This window comes from Lissotriton vulgaris, chromosome 5 (assembly GCF_964263255.1).
Source record: "Lissotriton vulgaris chromosome 5, aLisVul1.2, whole genome shotgun sequence".
Lineage (NCBI taxonomy): Eukaryota > Metazoa > Chordata > Amphibia > Caudata > Salamandridae > Lissotriton > Lissotriton vulgaris.
Window position 1 is genome coordinate 1,672,803,912 of NC_141693.1, and position 21,037 is coordinate 1,672,824,948.

Below are 21,037 nucleotides of genomic sequence, written 5' to 3' on the forward strand. Positions count from 1 at the left end.
TTCTATTTGTGGATGGTGCTATGGCTTGAGCAAGGATCTTCCTGCAGCGGTCCTGAATGTCTTAGCATCAAACTCAAGGTGTTCAGAAGCCCTGCTGTCAAAGCTGGTGAACGTAGGTTTGGATGAAGTAGTTGGACTTTCTCCTGTGACAGGAGGATTGGAGGTGCTACTCTCAGGCTCAGTAGCTCTGAGTACGAGTATTGTCTGGACTAATGGACTAAGCTGGGGCTACGAGAATGATGGTAACTATCCATGGATCAAGGAACAATGTTGACGACTTTGTAAGTGAACACTGTGTTCCATGTCATAAAAAATGCATTCCACTTTTTTCCTGGTTGCCAGCCTCTGACTGCTAAGCACCATCAATTCTTGTTCTCTCTAGTCATGAAAAGGGTTGAGATTTGGATGTCTTCCCTGCTGAAACACTGAGTTCATAGGACTCAGGTAGAGTTCCCATTCATGGCACTCTACATCTAGCTTGCTGAGTGATTATGCTCATGACGACAGGGAGGATTCAGCATGTGAATCTATGAAAGATCCAAAAGTGGAGAAACCGCTGTGATTTGCTTATGCCCATAATTAAGCTTCCTTATTTGCGAATTCGCATTTTGCGAAAATTAAGGAATAATTTCCAATGCATTCCTATGGGTCAGGAGGCCCATAGGAATGAATGCAAAATAATTCTCAAATTGCAAATTTGCAAATTCGCAATTTGCTAATCGTAATTTGAGAATTATTGCAAGGGTGCAGGGGTGTCTCAAAGACACCCTGCTGCACCCCTGAAAAGAACATGTGTGTGCATATGGCGCACATACATGCCCCATGGGCATGTGTGTGCATCATATGCCACCATTAAAAATGCCAATTTTTGCATTTCTGGAAGAAATTCGCAAGTTACCATCAACTGAAAGTTGGTGGTAATTTGTGAATTCTTAAACAAAATTCGCAAACTAAAATTGCTACATACATAGCATTTAAGGAATCGCAAATTTGCGATTCCCTAAATGCTATGGAAAAATAAGGAATCGCACAAGTTTGCAATTCCTTATTTTGGGAATGTTTCATACATTCCAAAACGTGCAAAACGGCCGTTTGCGAGTCGCAAAGGCCGAAATTCTGCGAATTTCGGCCTTTGCGATTCAAAAACGGCTTGATACATATGGCCCTAGGTCTCTTCTGGTCACCAAAAGTAATACACATATTTGGTTTTGTCCTTCCATATTAACACTAATTAATCTTCAGAAGGAAAGTCTGTTCTGAATTGCTCTGAGTTTGACTATGTTCATGTGGTGCAACTTCTCTCCGTGGTTCCAGAGATCACATACTGACAACTCTTGCAGGTACACTTCCCATCCTTACATGGAGAGGTCCTTGGTCATTATAAAGGGAAAATAATGGGAATATAAGAAAATCCGTGAGTCACATTATTTTTATTCATCCAGTAAGCGAGGGAAGACTCAAGCATGTGAATTTTTAAAACATCCTAAAATGCTGGAGAATATTCAAGACTTCGGTATTGGCTCGAACATGTTTTTACTCAATGCTGAACCACATAATAAAGTTGTCAATTTTAATTTAAGTAGCAGTTAATGAAAATGCTTTTAACAAAGGTTATAAATATATAGAAGAAGCTATGTTCGATTATTATGTGGTACTGTCACTTAAGTTGTGAAGCAACTTTAAAATGAATGTACACGGAGTTCTTAAATACACTTCAAGAGATGACAACCTGATGGCTAAATCACTCTCCCTCATGAGCTGGACTCATTAATAGGTAACAGTACACTGAACATCAGATTTAACCCTTTGTAGTTCAATGTTATTCATTTAATAAACACAATACGCTTATATATTAGTTATGTATCGTTTATACCTTTTTAGTTCCTCCACCTGGAGTGTGAGTGATGTTGTCCAATGATCCAATCCTAGACTGCACCCGCTCCTTGAAGTCAAGTTTCTCTGTTTTAACTTCCACCTGCCCACCTCCTGTAATAGGAAATATTAATAGTCTATTCATTCTTCGGTTATTATTGTGTCCATGAATCAACAATCAAACACTATAGCTCTTGCATTAGTTAAAATACATTATTCGTGGGGTACACTTGTTTTGACAAATGACAACTGAAGCGCACATCATTGCTACTACCATTTTCAAATATTACAAGTTTTTAAAATACTTAATGAGAGAAAGTCAGTAGTAATTATTTTTAGGCACTGTAACAATCTTCCTTTCCTGTCTACTGCCATTAAAACTACAACACATAATGAAATATGGAATAACTTAACAGCAGATATTCTACATTGCTACAGACCATAAATTATCACATTATTCTCGGTGATGTGGTCTCTGCAAATTATAATTTGTTTTGCTACAATCAATTGTTGGAGATACTAACACACCACATAGAAATAGGGGAATGTGGCTTTAATCAGGAAATAATCTAACAAAAACAATTGTTTTTATCAGCATGATGTTACGGTTAGCATCACAGCAGAGAGGTACTGCACGTTTAGTGACTTGTACAGTAAACAGTCACCTGAAGGTATCATGGAGCTAGCACTATCGAACACTGAAACAGACTGACAGACAGGGGGGAGAAAAGAGACCAATCAAAACAATTAGCAGAACCGATACATTTTGATTTTTTTGTCAAAAAGCGTGTCATAAGAATTTTGCAGAGGATCAAGGGGGAGCTCCAAAGCATAGGACACAAACTCCTAAAGGATCTCAGTCCACTCTGTTCCTTGTTATATATACCAAGGGGATTCAGAAAAAGGAAAGAGCCATGCTTAAGAGCTCTGGAGGGGGCATGATGCTTCAGTAGATTAAAAGAAAAAGGAACTTTGTATCTTTTGATAATAGGCTTGCTGCACCAAAGAACTTTGAAAAAAATGTGTTGTTTAAAGAGCAGCTTGTGGAGTGAGCGCTGAGCTGCTGCTGATCTATTTTCAAACGTGAGAAGTCCAAATACCAGTTGACAAGTATATTATAGATCCTATGTATCCTATGCACTGCAAGGAGCACACGGTATAGGGCATTACCACAGCCTAACTTCACCAGGATGGGTGAACCAACCCCTGTGGCGTGCTTTTCCATGGAAGAAAGGGCGACACTTTTTCAGACTGTTAAGAAGGAGTACCACATCTAGAATCAAAGGATAACTGTTGGTTAAAATACACCCAAAGGTTCTTAGCTTTAGTCACTGGAGTACAGCAGGCCACAAAGAGGTCAGCCATAACCTGCTAAACCAGACCAAATAGCCACCTTTAATTAGTCACCCATATACAGGACCTCAGTCAATTGTCATTGAGTTACAGGAACCAAAATACCTTTCAGTCTTGAAATGTGGATGGGCAATCCCAGACGTGCAAAATTGTATTCAGGGTCAAAATGTCGAACCCCAGGAGTAGTTGCATGTTATCCAAGAAGTAGAAAATCTGGGCAAATTTTATGAACACTTGGAAAAAGGTTGGCCATATCCATTACACAGGTTTGAAGAAAGGGACAAACCCTCTGCATCTAATGAATAGGAAATAGGACCACTACCTGCGTACACCACGTATGGAAGGATCTGAACCAGTAAAGCGTATGGCCAAACAAACAAAATTACTGCCAAAAGGCTGATTCGGATGGCATGGCTGACCGTGTTGTACGCCACTCACAAATCTAAACAAATTAACCCAGCTGAAACAATGAGATCCCAAGAGTTTAAATTTCACCAAGAAAGGCCTCCATTGTCTATTCTAGCAGAGTAAAAGTCTTTATTCTGGCTGAAAGCCATTTGTCCAGGTGCGGCTCTATCATTTTAGTAAAACTATCAAACTGCATTCTTTCATCAGTTCTTGCATAATAAATTATGCATTCATGTTAGACTGTTACAGTGAACTCCCTCACAAACTCCTTGTCAATTAAAAGGAATGTTGCCATATGTTATGCTGTGTTGCCATTAAAAGGTTTGAAATGCAATGGATGGGCATTTGGACTTGTAACAATAGAATATATAAATGCAGTTGTTTGTCAACTTTGCTAATGAGACTTGTTAACGTTTTCACAGAATATGCTTACACATAATTACACACAGATCATTCTTGTGCAATTTCGAATTAGAATTATTTTCAAAATGTACTCAATTCTACAGGAATTAGTGATGCTGCCTTTCAGAACTACTGAAGTATACACAAAAGCATTGGCAGGAGGGTAAAACTATCTTTAAAAGGGGGAAGGTATGCATGACACCAGTGGAAGATAAACACACAACATGTAGTATTTTGCATTAAAAGGAAGGAGGTACTCTCTTCAAGGTTTTGAAGGTGATCTTCCACAGCTTCCTAAGGTAAATGGTCTCAAGTTCCTCCCTGACTCAGAGGACTCTACCAGATTTTGTAGACAGCCTTACTGTTTGTTGCTTTTAACTTTGCAACTAGAGCAAACATGCATGCAGCGTATGCTACACAAGTACTCCTGAAAGATCTCCAGCAGTTATATGATTGCATTCAGGAATTTGGGGATCCTACATTAATTCTCACTAAGGAGAAGTAGAGATTACAGGGCATTGGGTTCTGTAGATCAAGTCTTGGAAACTGGATACAGCTAACAGATCCCTGATACTAAAACGACTGTTTGCAGGAGCAACATTATTTGGCTCCAAATTAAACAGAATGGTTCGCAAAGCTGTGGAAGAGGAAACCATTATAAAGCCATTTAAGCTACACTGGCAAAAAAAACTTTCTTATCAAAGCAGCAGCCACAGAAATCTTAAGACAATTGTCCCTTTCTTGGCCATTCCTGTGGTTGGAAGACAGTGTTTGCCAACAAAAAGCAGCTAGGCACGCCCCAGGATCAAGGTAAATCTTAGAAATGACTATCCAGAAGTTGGAGCGAGATTCATTCACTTTGTTCATAGGTGCGAGGAATGTGTTTCAGATGCTGGGGTCCTCAGCATTGTCAAGAACAGATATTGCATTCTTGTTTTCTAACAGTCCTCAGGCATGCTTTTTCTACCTACCATATTACCAAAAGACGAGTCAAAGAAGCAGTCAATATTACTGGTGGTTCAAGCCTTACTGTACAATGGAGCAATAGTTTCAGTACCAGAGGATCAAAGACGAAGCCGATTCTATTCTACTCTGTTTCTTAATTGCAAAATAGATAGCAGATATAGCCCCGTCTTGCATCTTAAGTCCCTAAACATGTGTGTCTTAGTGGAAACATTTCGGATGATTTCACTGTAATCAATCATTCCATTAATAACAGCGAGAGATTTTTTTGTGACTCGAGATTTGCAGGATGCCTACTTCTATGTGCCTATCCACACAGAAAGGTAGACGTTTCGTGTTTTCAGTAGGAGACCAGCACTTTCAGTTCCGGGATCTTCCTTTCAGCCCTGCAACATCACCCATTCTTCACAAAGGTATTGGCAACGATTGTAGCATCCCTACAGTTGGATGGTTGTTGTCTGCTTCTTCTCTCCCTAAGGTGCAGGAAGATGTGGAGAACGTGATCAGAATGTTGAAACAGGTGGGATTTGTTATCAACTTCCAGAACTCACACCTTCAACCTGGCCAGATCAAGACTTTTATAGTGGCTCTGTTCAGTACCGAGTTGGGTTACGTTTTTGTACCTCAGATCAGACTTGCAATCCAGAACAGTATTTACTTCCTATTCAGTCAGCTCTGGGTGACAGCCAGGAGTTGGTTAAAGGAGTAGGTTAGCGGAAACTACGGCAGTAGTCTTGTGGACATGCTTCCATCTAAAGCCTCTTTTAAATGTTCTCTTACAACACGGGGCACCGAGCTCACAGGAGTTCAAACACCTAGTACCAGTGACCCCTCTGGCTCAACAAGCATTAGCTTGGTGGTTCCAGAAACACAAGGAGTCCCACTCTGTCTTCCTCCTCCAATACAACATACAACGAATGTCAGCTTTTGGGCCTGGGAAACATTGGATCTCGGGCGAGAAAGGGGTGTTGATTGACAAAGGAGAATTTCCACTTTTCCAAATGGAGATAGTTAGCAGCGGTATGGTTGGTGTTACAGGCTTTTGCTCTTCAGTTGGAAAGCTCCTATTGTTGTCAGGACAAACAACCAGGTCACAAGGTCCTATCTGAACAGGCAAGAAAGCATGAGAAACAAGGAGTTCAACCTGTTAGCAGAAAATATATTTGCTTGGGTTGAGAAACACTTTCTGGCTTTTAGAGCTGATTAATTAATTGATTGATTGAATTTCCAGTCAAACAGTCTCAGCTAGAATCTTTCATCATCGGTAATATATCATCTGTCTGTTAGCAGTATGGGATACGATGAACAGACAGAAAGGTGAACCTCTCAGTGTTTTGCATGGAAACAAGTTGCCCACAAGACTGGCCGGCGGATGCCCTAGCAATCCCTTGGCTTAGTGGTGTCCTGTATGCCTTTCCTTCGATTCCACTCCTCCTGAGGGTGATTTAAGTGGAGAGGACATCACTGAGTCAGATGGCACCATTCTGGCTTCAACGTCCTTGATTTTTGCTTCTAATATCCTTATCCAAGGGGGAGAATTTCCTCTTCAGAGTTTCCTCTCCTGTCACCAATGCAGCTTTGACATCTCAGATTGATAGCTTGGAACTTAGGCGTGTAGGTTTACAACATCTGGAGTGTTTCGTAGCAGGTGGCAAAGGACATTCAAGCACAAAGCAGCCCATCACCTTTAGCTTCCTGCAAAAAGCTTTGGGGATCATTTCAGAAGTGGTGTGATTCCAAGGGATCTGATCCTATATCATTAGACCCCTTCGAGATCTTATAAAGTGTTCGAGAAGGCCTAGGACCCCCCACTTCATCTTTGTAATGGGTGGCAATAAAAGCCCTGAGAATAGGACAGGATTTTGTGAATATTTTCCTTGTGGGTAGGCTCTTAAAGTGCTTTAAAGGAAGCATCAATACTTGTCCAGACTCCAACTTGGGACCTTTTAATAGTCTTAGGAGGGTTGCAGCAATCACTGTTTGAACTTATAAAAGAAGCTGACCAAATATTGTTGTTAGTGAAGATAATGATCTTGATTACCATCTCTTCATCAAGGTGTTTGGGAGATCGGCGAGCACTGGTCATTTCCTACCACTATTTTAGGTTTTTCCCTGATAGGGTAGTTCTTATGCAAGATCCTAAGTTAATTCTCTTTTCCATTTATCTCAGGAGATTATTATCCCAGTCTTGCACTCTGACGAGAACCCTCAAATATTTTCTTCCCTGGATGTAATGTCAGCTTTTTCCATCTGTCTGAAACATACTTAGGGTTTCAGGTGTTCTAAAGCATTGTTCATCACTTACGATACAATAAATATGGGCAAAAAGTTCAACTTGCAAATAATTAGTAGGTGGGTTCATCAAGCAATTTCTCAGTTGTATACAATGCTAGGAGAATCCGATTTTACCTACTATTCATGAGCAGTTGGCAGAACTAGGAAAGGCATCCATACAAGTAATATGTGGGGCCACAACATGGTCCTCTCATTAGGCGTTAAACACTATAGATTAGAATTGCTTTATAATTATTTTTTATTGATTTTTTTAACCATCTTCCAAATCAACAATACAAACATTGCGACACTGCAAGGTTTTCCATCTAATAACACAATAGTGAGGCATCAATGTGGTATTTGCATTCGAGGACTATTTCACCCTGCCCACGTGTCATGGTAAATTTACCCAAAAGGCACCAAGAAAGCTAACAAAGTGAAATAAAACATCAAACAGGAAAAACAATTGCAAACAAAAAGCAGAGGTAAACGATGCTAACAAATTGTGACTGTTAGGAGCTAAGGTATATAGCATAGTACCAGGTGAACGGCTTTCAATTTTATCTAAAGGTGATAAATCAGTGTAGGCATGCGCACTGTAATGGACCACAAGCAACATTTGCACCTCAATTGCATGGCGTGAGAGGTTACAGTACAAGAATGCTTTCTCCAACTACTGCTTGTGCTCTCCCCTTGTAGTACATGCGTATACATGCCCTCTTACTTGAATCCAATAACGTATTCTTGCCGCATGCCATACGTTCCTATGCATCTTTCACGATGGTCACTCATTATTTTTGTCCTCTAGTCTTACTACGTGAACATCCCATATCATGCCTGTCAAGCTCCTGCTGTTTTTATAATGATTACCATGACTCCCGCTTCAGCAATAACCCACCTTTGCACTTCCCTTAGCCACGTCCTAAGATTCGGGCCTTCGCTGCATCAAAAGACATGGCCATCCTGCTCTTTAATAATGACAGTGCCAGATCAAAAAATATACATAAGTACTTGTCACCTTTTCTACGTATCATCCACCCCAAAAGGCAGAGGTTTGGAATAGGTATAGGATTTTGCTCAGTGAATTCAGATATATGTTGCATCCCCTCCCCCAATAGAGTCTGCAGTGTGGAACACTCCCAGACCATATGGTAAAACCCGCCAACTTGTTGGTGGCACTTAGAGCACAGAGAGGGTGCCACCGCTTACATATAATGCAAGTGCTGTGTTTGAGATATGTTCAGTGTAAATATTTAAATTGGATAAATCTAAACCTGGTGTTGTGGGATACTGTTTTCACATATTCTAACGACACACTCAATTTTTTGTCCGATATATTTGCACCCATATCCTGCTCCCATTTAGGTCGATGGGCGTTGGGGTCTCTCCAATATAAAAAACGGCCTTTTCGAGGAGCACGTGGTAGAGGTGGCGACTTTTCCACTTTTCGTGGATCAAACCAATATCGCTTCTACAATGACAACCGGCAAAGACAAACCTACCAATCCCAGAGTCGTCAGACCTCCTCCAGACCATACCAAAGACAAACTACTTACAGAGGTGGTTCAAATGCAAAGAAACAGTGACAGTCCCAGCGTCAATTTTCCACCGACTGTAAGAATTGGAGGTTGAATCTCAAATTACATCTTGAATTGGTCCAACATTACTTCCGATCAGTGGGTCCTAGATCTGATTTCAAAAGGCCACACCTTGGAATTCACAAAATTTCCTCCAAATTGCCCTCCTACCGGCCCGCCTCCTCCCCATTTCAAAGACCTTTTGACTAAAGTCAAATTAATGATCAGGAAAGGTGCTATCGAGGTAGTACCACAAGGCAAGCAGGGCAAAGGGTTTTACTCCCGCTTTTTTCTAGTCAAGAAAAAATTGGGGGAATGGCGCCCAATTTTTTATCTACGAGCTCTAAACAAATTCATCACGTCCAAAACTTGTCAAATGTTGACCCTGCTCTAGATTCTACATTACCTCAATCCCGAAGAGTTCTTCTCCACGATCGATCTCCAGGACGCATATTTTCATGTGCCGATCGTTTTACAGTCGGACACCTACACTTCCAATTTAGAGTCCTGACGTTCGGCTTCCATTCAGCACCGAGGGTCTTTACCAAGATCATGGCCCTGGTAGCTGCTTTTCTGCGCCTACAAGGCATACAGTTTTATCCATACCTGGACGATTGTCTCATAAAGGCTCCGAACCTCAAACTGGCAATCCAGCATACTCAGTCTTGCATCTCCCTTTTTCGGGACTTGGGCCTTTCCATCAATTGCCAAAAGTCACACTTTCGCCCGTCTCAGCGGCGAGATTTTCTAGGAGCCTCACTAGATTCTCAGCTGGCAAAGGTTTTTGTTTCCCAGGAAAGACAAGACCGCATGCTCCAGATGGTACGATCCCTGCAGTCAAAACTGTACGTTTCTGTCAGGATGTTTAAATCATCCCTAGGCATGGCTTCCTCCGCCATACAGTTGATTCCCCACTGCAGGCTACATATGAGGGTCGTCCAAGAGTAGTTAGACAAGCAGTTGAAACAGATTTCAGGATCATTCAACAACAGGATCCTTCTCACGCCCCGCATTCAGGAGGCTCTGGAGTCGTGTGCTCACCCTCCGAACATTTACAAAGGTCGGTCTTTTCAAGACGCTACTCCGACTCCGACGCTTACAACCGATGCGTCCATGGAGGGCTGGGGAGCGCATCTCGAAGGACTGTCAGTACAAGGGAAGTGGACTGCAATCCAACGCACTTGGCATATAAACCGCCTAGAGCTTCTGGCGATCTTCCTTGCCCTGAAGTCTTTTCAACGGATTTTTCAAGGCCAATCTCTGCTGGTGAGGACAGACAACACCACCAGCATGCATTACCTGAACAAGCAGGGCGGCACAAGTTCGCTTCTGCTTTCCCAACAAGCACAGGAGATATGGAAATGGGCGATTCGTCATCAAATTCATCTTACAGCCATCCATGTGCCGGGTGTTTCCAATGTTCTGGCGGATTCGCTCAGCAGGTCCCTTTCGGACAACCACGAGTGGGAGCTCAATCAACCAACTCTCGAGTTCATTTTCCGCCAGTGGGGCCAGCCGCAGATGGATCTCTTTGCGACTATCATCAACAGAAAATGCCAACGTTTTGCAAGTCTTCATCCCCACAGAGAGTCGAGCGGAAATGCATTTTCGATCAGCTGGTTGAACGAATTCAGCTATGCTTTCCCTCCACTTCCTCAGATTCCACGCTTGTTGCACAGGATGCGGCTTCAACCCTGCCATATCATCCTGATCGCACCCAAGTGGCCGCGGCGCCCATGGTTCTCGGACCTGCTCTTGTTCTCCCAGAACGAGCCAATATCGCTTCATCCTCTGCCTCACCTCCTAACGATGCAGCAGGGGAGGGGAGTGGAGTGGTGTGGCTCACTGGTTAGAGGCGGCAGACCCGGAAGCAGAGGACGGCCCGGGACCAGGGTTCAATTTCCGACGCAGCAGGGTCGTGGACCAGGGTCAGCGGACTGGATAATTCTCGCCTCGGTGCCTACTCTAACCAGGGATCACACTCGGCAACTCTGGGCATTAGCTTGCCTTATCTCCACAACGGCCCCCACACTCGCCGGGGATGCCTGGTTTCACCTTGGAGATACCCAGTAGGGACCATCTCACAGGGAAAGCCAGGACGGGTTCCCCAGCGGTCTACAGCGCGGAGATACCCCATGTGGGGTGATTAATGCGCTTTACAAGACATCATTACATTACATGGGCAAATTTGCCATCCGGATCCAGCATACCTCCAGCTCCATGCCTGGAACCTGAACACCATGAATTTGCGCGTCTGACCATCGACACTGACTGCAGGGAGGTGTTAGCGCACGCCCGTGCTCCTTCCACCATTAAAACTTATCAGTTGAAGTGGAAGCTTTTCTGTGTTTGGTGCCACACCAAAGCCTTGGATCCGATGACCGCCAAACCAGAACAGATCCTGCCTTTATTCCTATCCCTTGCAAATTCAGGACTTTCCCACTCCACTCTGAAGGTATTTTTGGCAGCTCTCTCCTGCTTCCGTCATGATGGTTCTACCTCGCTGTATTCATCTAGAATCATCCAACAGTTTTTCAAAGGCCTCTTCCATATGTTTCCACCCATTCGTCGTCCTCCGCCTGCTTGGCACCTAAACCTGGTTTTGTCTCAGCTCCTCCTACCTCCTTTCGAACCCATCCATTCAGCAAGCTTAAAATTCCTCAAGTGGAAAATTGCCCTATTGCTCGCCTTGACGTCATCTAGGCGTGTCAGTGACATTCAGGCATTCACAATTCAGCCTCCTTTTCTCCATTTCTCAAAAGAGGCTGTTACGCTACGTACTAATCCTAAATTTATTCCAAAAGTCCCCAGTGATTTCCATCTCAATAAACCGGTCATTTTAAAGACTTTCTTTCCTGATCGACAAACTCCTGCGGAACGTTCATTACATTCCCTGGATTTGAAGCGTTGTCTCAAGTTTTACATTCAGCGCACTGCATCCTTCAGGAAATCTGATCAACTATTCGTGGCCTATGGCCCGATCTGCAAAGGACAACCTCTTACCAAACAAACTATTACTAGGTGGATTTCTTCTGCCATTACTTTTTGTCATCAACGGGCTGGCAAGCCTCTTCCAGCTCCAGTACGTGCTCATTCAACTAGAGCTGTGTCAGCTTCTACTGCCCTCTTTGCGGGGGTACCTCTGCGGCACATTTGCAGAGCTGCTACGTAGTCGAGCAGCCATACTTTTACGAAGCACTACTGTCTGCAGTCAACGGACGCCGCAGATGCAGCAGTAGGACAAGCGGTGCTGCGGAATCTTTTCCATTAAAGGTGAGCTTCTGTTGCTACCCGCCTCCAGTCATAAAGGTTTTTTCTCTTTAATATTGATAGATTACATATTTATGATATGTTCTTATATGCTTGAAATTAATGTTACCTTTATGACTTATATGATGATTTACTGCTTTCTACTGTTACTTGTGCTACGAAAATCTGAGGACTTGGGCTTCTGAGGAGAAGGTTCTAGAGGGAGCTACAGCCTGATTGGCTGGAATGTGGACCAAAACATAATGACACTGATATGTTACTAAGTTGAGTTTCTCCCTTAGGCTTTCTATGGGCCTATTCTGTTCTATGGTACTTTTGAGTATTTTTCTGGATACTTTACTGTATTTTATATATGTATATATATTTATATAATTATGGTAATTTTACTTATATATGCATCTATTACTGCTATTTTATGTACCGTGGGACTCCCACTTCGACGACGTGGAATATTCAAGCATGTGAATCTATGGAAGACACCCCTAATACTGGAGAAACATAACCTTTGGAAGTGCCAAGGCAAGGTCTTTCTGGGCCAGAGAAAAGCAACACAACAAAACCTCTGACAGAGGTGCAGAAAGGGTTCCACCTGGAATGTTGAACACCACGCCGCAAACTTCTCCCAAAGGCAGGTGTAGATGGATTTGGCAGATTGACGTCTGACTACCAAAGTAACATCCCACACTTTTGGGGGAAGATCAGACATTTCCAACTGTGCTGCTCAGTCTCCACGCACAAAGTTGAAGAGTGTGTAAGTTTGGGTACAGCACCCTGCCCTGTTGCAGCGACAGGAGGTCCTCCCGATAAGGTAGCCTGATGCTCAGGAGTTTATCTGGAAACCACACCCTCTGAGCCAAATCCAGTGCAACTAGGATTATTTGGGCCTATGCAGTCCAAATCTTCGTGACAAGTCGGGCAGTAGTAGTATCATTGGAAATTTATACAGGACCCCTGAGCTCCACTCAACATGAAAGGTATCTCAGAGTGACAGTTGCCTTGGAAACTCCAACTCGCAGAAGCGATGACATTGCAGGTTCTCAGCGGTTGCAAACAGATCGGGACAAGGCTTGCCCAACGCCCACTCTAGAAATAGAGTGCGTGCCACCTCCGGCTGCCGATACTATTTGTGTTTGCAAGATGACACCTGCTGAGCTCATCTGCCGTGCGTGCTAGCCCGCTAGGTGCTGAACAACAGCACCCCGTTCCTGCCTCTGTTTCCCGGCGGCCCGCCCCCTCATAGGCCGCCCGCTCCTGCCTCCCAGCTGTCCTCCCTCCCACCTACCCAAAGGCGCATCTAAGTCAAGAGCGTCTGCGCCTGGACCGCGCCCAGCGAAAGAACCCCTGGCCCCCGCAAACACCACAACGCCCGATGCCAGCACCCTCCACGCACTTAACCCTGGAGAAGAACACACCTGCTACCAGGCCACCCCAAAGCGCACCCAAGGACCCATCACCTGCTGGAACTGCAGCTTTATCAGTACTCGGCTCACAAAATCACCAACCGAAGGACCTAACTACCTCAGATGCATACTCCTCAACACCCGTTCCGCCCGCAAACACGCCGTCGAACTATGGGACCTCCTCGACTCTACCTCCCCAGACGTCCCCTTCCTGATGGAGACCTGGCTGAACCCCACCTCAGCTCCCGACATCGCCATAGCCATCCCGGAAGGCTACAAGATCACCGGTAGGGACCACACCAACGGCATAGGAGGAGGAATCGCCATCGTCTACAGGAACACCATCAGAATCTCGACCAACACCGACGACACCCTCAGCACCGCCGAACACATGCACTTCCAGATTCACACCGACCCCAATACCACCCTTAGAGGAACCCTCGTCTACAGACCCCCCCCCCCAACCCCGACCGCAGTTCAGCGACTCCATCCCCAAATTCATCAGCACACAAGCCCTCGCCTCCACGGACTACATCCTACTCGGGGACCTAAACTTCCACCTCAAGAACAACAACAACACCAAATCCACCACCCTGATCGACAACCTTGCCTACCTCGGACTCAGACAGCTCGTGACAACACCAACCCATGCCGCCGGCCACACACTGGACCTCATCTTCACCGCAGGCCCCACGTTTCCTTCAATCACACCACCGAACCCCACTGGACCGACCATCACTGCATCCGCTTCACCTTCAGGAAGCCCACCACGCACCAACGCGCCCAACAGATACCTTGACGCTGCTGGAGCAAGGTCACTGAAGACCAGCTAACCACCACCCTTGCCCAGAGCCAACCCTCCGACTCCTTCGACCCCGACACCGCCGCCCGCAACCTCAAAGAATGGATCAACGACTGTGCCAACACCCTCGCCCCGCTCAGGACACCCCCAACACCCAGACCAGTAAGAGAGCCAGCTGGTTCACAAAAGACCTCCAGGCCTCCAAATGAATATGCCGAAAACTTGAGAAGAACTGGCTCCGTGAACGAACACTGTACAGCTACGCAACCCACAAGAACGCCACCCACAGACACCATCAACTCATCAGAACTGCCTAGAGGGCCTCATTCAAAGACCGCCTGGATAACAACACACACAACATCAAAGAGCTCTTCAACATCGTGCAGGAATTCTCCAACCCCAGCTCCAACACCAACGACATTCCGCCTTCACAAGACCTGTGCGACGCGCTGGTCACCTTCTTCCACCGAAAGATCGCCGACATCCACGACAGCTTCGACACTGTCACCACCCCGGCAACCGCTGGCACCCCCGCCCCCACGGCCACCACCCGCCTGCTCGCCTGGACCAACATCAACGACAAGGACACCATCAAGATCATGAACACCGTCCACTCCGGATCCCCAGAAGACCCCTGCCCGCACCACATCTTCAATGAAGCCAGCAGTGCCATTGCACCCCATCTCCGAAAAACCATCAACATCTCCTTCGAAACAGAGACCTTCCCGGAGAGCTGGAAACACACAGAAATCAACGCCTTACTCAAGAAACCCAAGGCGGATCCCAAGGACCTAAAGAACTCCCGACCCATCTCCATGCTCCCGAAAAGGCCGTCAACAAACAACTGACCAGCTTCCTCGAAGAGAACAACTTCCTGGACCCGTCCCAATCGGGATTCTGTAGCAACCACAACACCGAAACTGCCCTCATCACCGCCACCGATGACATCAGGACCATGCTCGACAGCGGAGAAACCATGACCCCCATCCTCCTTGACTTGAAAGCCTCTTTCGACACAGTCTGCCACCGCACACTAAAAGCATGCCTCCATGACGCCGGAATCCAAGAAAAGGCCCTGGACTGGACCACCCCCTTCCTTACCAGGAGAACCTAGAGCGTCCGCCTCCCCCACATCCGCTCCAATGCCACAGAGATCATCTGCGGCGTACTCCAATAATCATCTCTCAGCCCAACGTTGTTCAACGTATACATGCACCGCTCGCCCACGTCGCCCGACGGCATGACCTAAACATAATCTCCTACTCTGACGACACCCAGCTGATCCTCTCGCTCACCAAGGACAGCAGCACCGCCAAAACAACCTCCACGAAGAAATGAAGGCCGTTGCTGACTGGATGAGTAACAGCCGTCTGAAGCTGAACACGGACAAGACGGAAGTCCTCATCCTAGGTTCCACCCCCTCAGCCTGGGACGACTCCTGGTGACAGACGGCATTAGGAGCACCCCCTACACCCACCGACCATGCACGAAACCTGGGGGTCATCCTCGACTCCACACTCTCCATGACAAAGCAGGTCAACGCCGTCTCCTCCTCCTGCTTCAACACCCTCCGCATGCTTCGCAGGATCTTCAAGTGGATCCCCACCACAACTAGACGGACGGTCACCCAGGCCCTCGTCAGTGTGAGAAATTGGCCAGATATATGATGCTCACTAGTTCTAGTGATCCCCTTGTATCAGTCTAAACAACCCTTATGGTGATTGGTTGTAAGTCAACCTTATAGACCAGCTATCCTAATGGTAGCATGGACAAAGCAGTCTTAGGCTAAACTCTTTTGGTTCCGGAACCTGTAGACAGGCTCAGCTCATGCCAGAGCACTATCTCACACAATTCCAAGCACTCTGCCTCCAGGATTGTTAAGGCCTGCCATAGGAGTGACTTACAGGAGTATATGTGTTCATTTTAGGTTTAGATATAGGTATACTATATCTAAAGCAAAGGGTGATTACACCACCTTGCCCCAGCTGATTGATCAGCCAGTTGTGTCAGATTTGGATGGCCAGCCAGGGGTGGTATAATACATGCTGCAGCCCCTGGTAGGCCTTGGGTTCACTTATGCCCTGGGTACCTATGGTACACTGTACAAGGACTTACAAGAGTGACCCAATACCAATTGGTAATTGCACCTAAAGTACATGGTGTAGGAAGGTGGATACCTGACTATGGTTACCCCCCCAATTTTTTTTGCCTGGTGTTTTGCTGGTTTTCCGATTTAGTTGGCCTGGGGCCCTGCCAATCAGGACCCCAGGCCTACTGCTCTCTCTCTAAAATGGATTCCATGTACCCTAGCTGCTCTCGATGGGGCGCCCCATCGAAAGCAGCTCCCGAGGCAAAGCGATCATTGAAACCCGAGCGGACCAGGGATCCGCCTGGCCGCACGATTCGCCGGTTTTCTACAGCAGAGGAAGGCGACCCTGCCCAGAAGCTGCCGAGGTTGGACGTATAAACTATACGCCAACTACCCAGTCCTTCTGCAAACCACTGCAACCTCCAAGCCTAACCATGCCGGATAATCATTAAATACCACAGTCCCTGGCTAACTATTTACAAGACATTCCCTTGGGGCCATACTCCTATGTAAGGCAAATGATCAGGCGTAATTCTGGATTAATCCCTGCGCCCGCACAGAATATCTGTTTTGATTGCACCAAAAAGGAAAGATTCCCATATAATGAACAAATCGCGCTGATGATAAAAAACAGATCTGCCCGTTGAAGATAATCGTACTTCACCCCACCAACTTGGTGCTATAATTGACTTTTTGTTCAGGCAAAATTATTTTACTTGTCCTGATGATGATCCCGTTGTAACTGAGCTGGGGATCGAAAAGTCGACGACCGTAGAGTAATTCATACAGTTAATTCCCTGATATTATTGTGTGTATGAATGACTCCAGGATACACTGTCAATGTGAATTTAATTCAGTGACCTGCAAGCTCACTCTGTTTGCCTGATATTTTCTTTCACTTGCCCTCACTTCCTCACCTCTCTCCCTTCGCTTGGCACAGGATTGTGCCCTAATGTAACCCGTATGTTTTGGGTTATATGTTGTATTCTGAAATCCTATACTCATTGAACAAATAAACATTCCATGGCCGGCTGGTCAAGGAATCCTGAACTATATAGAATTCCATTGTGATCTATATATATCTGTTTCCCTCATTCTTGTAAGCTCAGGACCACTTGTTGTTTTGATAATTACTTGCCACCCATGGTCCCGAGCGATTTTATGGGTTCCCCTTGTCCTTCCTTGACAATCCTGAAGGCAGAGTGCTTGGAATCGTGTGAAATGGTGCTCTGGCATGAGCTGAGCCCGTTTGCAGCTTGCGGAACCAAGTCCTAATAGCTGTTCCATGATAACGCATACCATATACTCTTAAGTGCATTATAATCCTTGCGGTTAAATGCTATCTTTGGTATCGCTTTATCAAAACATGTCGAGTAAGGTGTCATACGAATTGGAATACTAACCCCTCGCCAATTCTGGCGACGGGGTTAGCATTCCACCTTTCTAGAGGGACACGACATGTATGTAACTGTGAAGAAGTGTGGCTCAGGGGTTAGAGGCGGCAGACCTGGAGCTTGAGTTTCGGCCCTGGACCAGGGTTCAATTCCCCGCCTTGGCGGGTCTTGGGCTCAATAATCCCACGGACTCGATAATTCTCGCTCCGGTGCCTTCTCGACTCACGGGTTCACACTCTGCGACTCTGGGCAATAGCTTGCTTAATCTCCACATCGGCCCTTCGCGGCGGGATGCCTGGCTTTCACCTTGTGGATACCCTTCCAGGGCTATCTCACAGGGGAATACCAGGACGGGTTCCCTAAGCAAGCGCGGAGATGCCCCAGGGTAAGTCCTGCGCTATATAAGTTTCATACATACATACAAACCCCGTTTAAAGTTAACTCAAGCCTCATCTCCACAAAATGGATGCTGCCACCACAGACACGAGTCTGACCTCCTGCTGCTGGGAGTCCTTCCAGCGAGGAGAGCTTGGACAAAGGGTTTCCTGTCAGGGGCGGTGCTAGCACCATCCCAGACAGGGTTTTGTGTATCCTGGGTAGGCAGGGCTTTACAGGAAGGTGACTGCAGAGTGGCACCCCGGTGCTCACTACGCATCTGCTGGCTAGAACCAGTTCCAGGGGCACACCAGCCCCTGGCCTGGGGAAAGTCCGGCATGGGAGAGGGGTGTAACCACCCCCCTTCCTGGTCCCACCCCTAGGGCAGGACCTAGTCGCGTACCCACCCCTTTCTTTAGGATAAAGGCAGGAGCGGGGACCCTTCCAAATTAGATCATCTTTGAATCCTGAAACTACTTTCTACGAAAGGAACTCAAGACTTCTTCTCAAGATTTCTCCCTTGTGACTAAGGAGTAGTCACCCTGCATCCGCAGGCACCATCTAAGAACTCTGCGGTTTGCTGCACGTCCTTCATCAGGAATCCGACCGACCAGCACGACGAGACCCGGTTTCCCTGGCACCTCTGACCTCTACCTACCTCTACAGCTAAGCTGAGAACCGTAGGTGCGACGAGACCTCGAGGGACCGGCCATCATCAGAACTGCACGACTTCTATCCAGCACGACCGCCGAGGGATCCTCTGGTGAGTGCTTTGGGGTCCGAGAAGCCCCGTCCCTGAGCAGCTCCAGCACCGAAGTCCAGCCTCCCAGCATCTCCACGATCTGCGTGGGGCCCTTCTGCTTTTTGCTGCTCACCGCGTTGTTTGGCTACTAGCCCGCTGGCTTGTGGCCTTCCTAACGACGCCCGACAACATCACCGCTGCTGGTCTGGTTGCGCCAGACTGGCCCTTGCTCCCTTCCAAAAGAGGAGCACCCCGGACCCTCCTGGTCCACTCCAGACGCCATTTTAGGTCCACCGCGTGGGCTTGAATTTGCCAAGATTTGTTGCCCCAATCCTGGGTCCAGCGACGTCGACAGCATCATCCATCGTGGGACAGCTCGCACCTCCATCCTGGTCGCCGACAACGCCTCCTGGTCCGTGAGACTGCAGGGCACAGCGTCGCCCACTCACCTAGTCGAGGTGACTACCATCCGGTGCCCTCCTGGTGCCACCTGACTACTGGCTAGTAGTCACGAACTTGGTCCCCTCTGCTTTCAGGTGTCATCCATTTTCGATCCAGGCTTGGATCAACTCGAACTATCTTCACTGGTCGCCTGCCAGCAACTTCTTTCTTCAGGCTCCTGGTTCGTCTACGAGGATTCCCGACGTCTTTTGAGACATATGCAGCTGCAGCCCCTGGGCTAAGTAAACTCGGCATTTCGGTGCCCCAGCATAGCCTCACTATCCAAGGGTCAGGATCCACTGTCGTTTTCGATCTACCTTATCGGGTTCGCCCGAGAACACTAACTTTGTCTTTACTAGCTCCCATAGACTTTGTCCCGCATCCCGCGTGAGAGTGCACACTCTGCGCCCGAGTCCCCTAGGCCTCCTACTAGTAATCTGAAGGTTCAGTAACGTAGTCCTAGCGATTCCAAAGCCTATTAGTACAGTACTTACCTGCTAGTAATTTCGCATTCCACTTCCATAGTATATGGTTTTTCGTGCACCTCGGGCATTTGTGTAAATTGTGCAACTTAAAGTATTTTCACAAGAGTTTTGTTGTGTGCTTAGTACCCTGTCCTCATAAAGAGTACAGGGCTGTTGTGATTCTAATAAATACACTGTTTATTTTCATAACACTTGTGTGGTGTCCTTTCACTTGGTGTTCAAGGGGTATATGTGATGGTATAACAGCTGGCTTAACACGCCCTCTAGAGTTTAGCCCGAAGACTGCTCGTATCCACGCTACTAGGATAGCTGGTCTAAGGTTGACTTACAACCAATCACCATAAGGGTTGTTTGGACTGATACAGAGTGCTCACTAGAATAGTGAACATTATATATCAGGCCAACTTCTCACATTGGTGGCAGCGGTGGGATTTGAGCTTGCTGTTGTTTTACCACATGTATCCTAAGAATATCTTGTGAAAGATCACATAAGTACTCCAGGCACATATAACTTAGCTTAGAATACTCTGAGTTCTACTGAACCAGCTGTTGTAGCTCCTCAAGGCTTAGCACACCTTGGCTACAACTCTTAGCAAGGGATCAGTAGGCAAACATATAGTGTAGGTAGGTGCATCACTTACACCACACTAGAAGCAGCATGTCAGACAAAGGAGGAAACTCTGAGTCTCCCCTTGTGTCAGTGGACTTTCCACAGGTCACTTCCAGATATGCTGCACTTAGCTTCCAGGAGATGAGACAAATCTGTACATCCAAGAAGCTAAAACAGGGTGCAAACCCTACCATTCCTTTTCTGATTGGTCTCTTAGAGACTTATGATGCTAGGAGGGCTGGTAACACAGAACCTTCTCATCCAGATGGGAATATGCCCCCCCTAGAGGGAACCACAGGTGACCCTGACCTTATCCATCTCTCTGCAGAAGGTGAAGAGGAGGATGAGGATCTAGAGCCATCTGAGGATGAGGCAGACAAAGGTCCAGAAGTAGTTAGCCAGCTAACTAGGGACAACTTAAGCAGGCATGAGAATGGTGCTAGGAGATCCCTGGGGCCCCTCTCAGGCCAGCTTAACATTGGTAATGGACGAGTTAGAACTTGCCCTGGCCAAAGAGAGACTTGCCTTTGCTAGAGAGCAGAAATTGTGTGGGGCAGACCCCACTGGTGGCAGCATTCTC

At 46.6% G+C, this 21,037-nt stretch overlaps 1 protein-coding gene across 2 annotated transcripts in view; it reads right to left on the minus strand.

Annotated features, from left to right (window-relative positions):
- The window catches only part of MAPT (microtubule associated protein tau), a 1,161,691-nt gene that overhangs the window by 165,963 nt on the left and 974,691 nt on the right, over nt 1–21,037 (minus strand). For both annotated transcript variants that reach the window (XM_086923799.1, XM_086923798.1), the window contains one exon: nt 1,874–1,986. In XM_086923799.1, the coding sequence (XP_086779925.1) occupies nt 1,874–1,986 (113 nt within the window). The remainder of the gene's footprint in view (nt 1–1,873; nt 1,987–21,037) is intronic.